Here is a 3,693-nt window from a genome sequence, read left to right as displayed (position 1 = left end):
TTTGGGGGGGGGGGGGATCATTTTATTTTATTTTTTCTTTGGAAGCGGAAGATTAGAGTATGAGTTGAGCGAGGGGCTGGCTGTTATTCCTAGCAGATCGAGCGACCATATAGAGGCTTTGTCGTGTACTGTATAAGGCAGTAAAAATACAACCTTACCTCTCGAAAATTTAAGTATGAATTGAAATATATATATATATGCATTGTTATACATACATACATACATACATACATACGCGCGTGTGTAATTTGGAAGTGCACAGGAATGTGAAGGTTATCACATTTTGTAGTTTTGGGTTTTTTTTAAAACTTTTAAACGGGTGAAAGTTTACAATTCTTATTTATCTAATTCCATGTATTTTAATTTCCCTTTCATTCAAAGAAGAAAAAACTATTTAGAAATATTACAATCCTGAAACTATATTTTAACATATGAAATAAAATCTGGCACTTAGTACAAAAGTATAAAAGAAGACTATGTCCACCTTTATAAACTGTAAAAATAAAAATAAAACTTCTAAATATTTCCTTATTTCTTTCAGCAACAATTAAAAATTACTTTTGACAGTTGTTGTTTAGCCCCAAGTCAGCGCAGGTCGAGAAGACCCAGACCTATGATCAGACGGTAGGGTACGATATGATGGCTATTTGACAGAGAGAATTAGAGTTTTTAACATTTGGAATACATTTACAACTTCTGAGGTGAAGGGGCGTCTTCTACTTTTTAACAGACTCTTTTAAAAGACAACCAGCCTAAAAATAATGACGCTAAATTATGTTTGTTTTTATATGTCAACTAAATTAAAAAAGGATCGGTCTGCTTTAAAGTAGAGATAGTTAATAATCAAAATAAACCATGTCGACGATCGTCGTGAGGTTTCCGTTAAAACTAACCTAGACGCTTGCAAAAAAACAAAAACGAAAAACAGAAACTCCACTTTATTCTTTGCACACACTCAATCAATGCAAGTGTTAAATCGGATAATTCAGAGATAAGATACACCTGAAAAGTGATGTAAGGACTTTTATTAAATAAATTATAACGCCACCAGAGTAATAAAACGTTGTGAGAAAATTATTAAAAAGAAACTATTTAATGGTTATTACTTGCTAAAAGATATGTACAGTCGGTTAAATTATATTTAACCAACTATATGAATAAAAAAAGAAACGGGAAAGAAGTGGATATTTCGATGAATCATACATATTCAAAGATTATCAAAAAAGTACATGACACTTGTACAGCTTGTTAATTGATATTAAAAATACAGATGAAGAGAAATATCTTTCTCTAGTAACACTGAACAGTTCTATTCTTGGATATATTTATTATATTACTTTTACTTCTCCATTTAAGACACACACACACAAAATAAACAACTTACCTCACTTTCTCCCTCTCCAAAATGTTCGCGAATCAAGTTTTCGAAATGCTCGATTGTAATGTATCCATCGTTTTTCTCATCACACACTTCAAACACAGTCTTAAGTCTGTTCAAAGATTCTGAACTACCGGCGCTAGAAATAGTTTGGTTGTCCATATCATGTATGCATAACATTGGGTTAACGTGCTATTACTAAACAGTTGTTTAGCCAGACACAGCAGCTGCTGCCAGTGATGGCTGTTTCCGTTTCACTACGTACCTAATCGACAGATTCCGCTATCCCATTATTATGACGACACCTCATGACGACAGAGTGCCCACTGATGTTCACAACGAAACGGAAATAAGCGGAGAGTTCCGGAAGATATATTATTTACTCACTAGTTCACAACCTTTAATTACATATGGTCCAATATAAGGTTTATTTATACTTCTGAGATCTTTTTCGACGCGACCTTTCAGACATGAGATCTCACTTCACCCGAATAATATAACGTAAGACAGTTACATACCCACGCGTAACAAGAAAACAACACGCGGTACTACTAAAGCAGCACGGTCCCGAACGCGCAGCTGTGTAGTCGCGTGTCCGCGCTAGCTAGTCGTGAGTGGTCGATCCTAGCCCTGACCCTGTCCCTAACCCTAACCCTAAACACGTATTCATTTGCATACGCGGGTTAGGGTTAGGGACAGGGTCAGGGCTAGGATCGACCACTCACGACTGGCTAGCGCGGACGCGCGACCGCGCGCTCGGGACCGTGCTGCTTTAGTAGTACCCAACACGCAACTGGAACCCTCACTATAAATACTAGCCCTCGTCGTTATTGTTGATACCACCAGATCACACATCCACAACAACAGTTTCTGTATGTAAAAGGCTAGCCTTCCTCATCAGGAGCAGAAGATACTTCCACTCATTATTAACCCTTTGTAAAGCGCATGTAAGACTCAATGACATACTGCTCTCACATCTAGATCGCATCACAAAAAGGACCTCCCGATCATGGGCATAAAATCGCTAACCAATACAGACATATTACTTATTTTTCTCTCTTCTAACATTTTTACGACGACCTATACTTCTCGGAGCTGACTGATCGCTTATCACTTACACTTATTTACTTTCGTCTCACTTTTCTCTCCCCCTCTCATCGCCATATTGTGTTCACCCTTCATACATTCCTTAGAGTAACCCCGACTCCCCTGTTTCCAAAACATCATTCCTCAGGAATTCTCTCCCTGTCCTTATTTTTCCTGCAGCCTTTAACATGATGTCGAAGAGCATCAACAGGAAATCTCACACGGTTTGAGAAGGCTACAGGCACAGCCCTTCCTTTAGACCAGACCATCAACACACGCACACACACAGAGGGTGCGGTGAATAAATTGTCGTCTAAGTAAAAATGAAAATAATAATGACATCTCATTTTAGCATATATTTTTCCAAAATTACATAAAAATACGGCCTCCAGACAACTTCAGAATCTCCTGCAACTCTTCTGGACTGTCTCCCTGCTTGAGTTGGTGAATGCTGCCATAATCCTTGCCTTCAGCTCATCTTTGGTGTTATAAGGAGTTTTCTTGGTCTTTTGCTCAACTGTGCCCCACACATAATAGTCAAGGGAGTTGCAGTGTGGGGAGTTAGGTGGCCAGATGTTAGGGGTGATGTGGTCGCAGAAATTGTCCCACAGCTACGATTGGGTTCTCCTGCTTGTGTGGCATGATGTAGAGTCCTGTTGCCAGACATAGGGTGTTCCAGCAACCACCCCCTTGACCTAGGCTAACACTACCTCCTTCAGGCACTTGATGTAGGCCGTGTGGGAAGGTGAATGGAGGCATAACGTTGTCATCACTAGTGATCACTCCAAACACCATGATGTTGACTAGATGTTTGATTTTTATCACTCTTGGTACATGTTTTGGGGACACAGTTGTTCTGTGTGTTCACCATCTCATCCTGGCAGAAATTTTTCTTGTCTGAGAAAAGCCAAAGCATGTTCAGTTAAAAGGGATGCTTGAGTTTGTTCAAAAGCTTCATAGTACAGTCTTTCCTCTTGTCCTTGATGGCTTGTATGAAGGAATACCGAATGTCTTCATGCACTACCTGCCTGATAAGAAACTGAGATACTCCCATGTCCTTAGTGATAGACCTGATTGACTTTGAGGCATCTTTGTCAATCATGGCCTGGATCTCAACACTAGCTTTTTAGGGTGCAATGGTGGGTTTGAGTAGTGTTTAGATGATTCTCCTGCATCTAATCACTGTCCTGTTCGCCTGTTGTTATTAAAGCGTATCCATTTCTCATCAC

At 39.3% G+C, this 3,693-nt stretch overlaps 1 protein-coding gene across 6 annotated transcripts in view; it reads right to left on the bottom strand.

Annotated features, from left to right (window-relative positions):
• LOC106873536 (rab11 family-interacting protein 4A) overlaps positions 1–1,840 on the bottom strand; it is a 99,955-nt gene extending 98,115 nt beyond the window's left edge. For 2 of the 6 annotated variants that reach the window (XM_014920940.2, XM_052968866.1), the window contains exon 1: positions 1,385–1,840. In XM_014920940.2, the coding sequence (XP_014776426.1) occupies positions 1,385–1,558 (174 nt within the window). In that variant the 5' untranslated portion in view covers positions 1,559–1,840. The remainder of the gene's footprint in view (positions 1–1,384) is intronic. The other 4 variants (XM_052968867.1, XM_052968864.1, XM_052968865.1 and 1 more) reach the window with 4 other exon arrangements.
• Positions 1,841–3,693: the final 1,853 nt, after the last annotated feature.

The sequence above is a fragment of the Octopus bimaculoides genome, chromosome 6 (genome assembly GCF_001194135.2).
Source record: "Octopus bimaculoides isolate UCB-OBI-ISO-001 chromosome 6, ASM119413v2, whole genome shotgun sequence".
Taxonomy (NCBI): Eukaryota; Metazoa; Mollusca; class Cephalopoda; order Octopoda; family Octopodidae; genus Octopus; species Octopus bimaculoides.
Note: the sequence above shows the minus strand (reverse complement) of the source record. Positions and strands in the feature narration are given on the sequence as shown.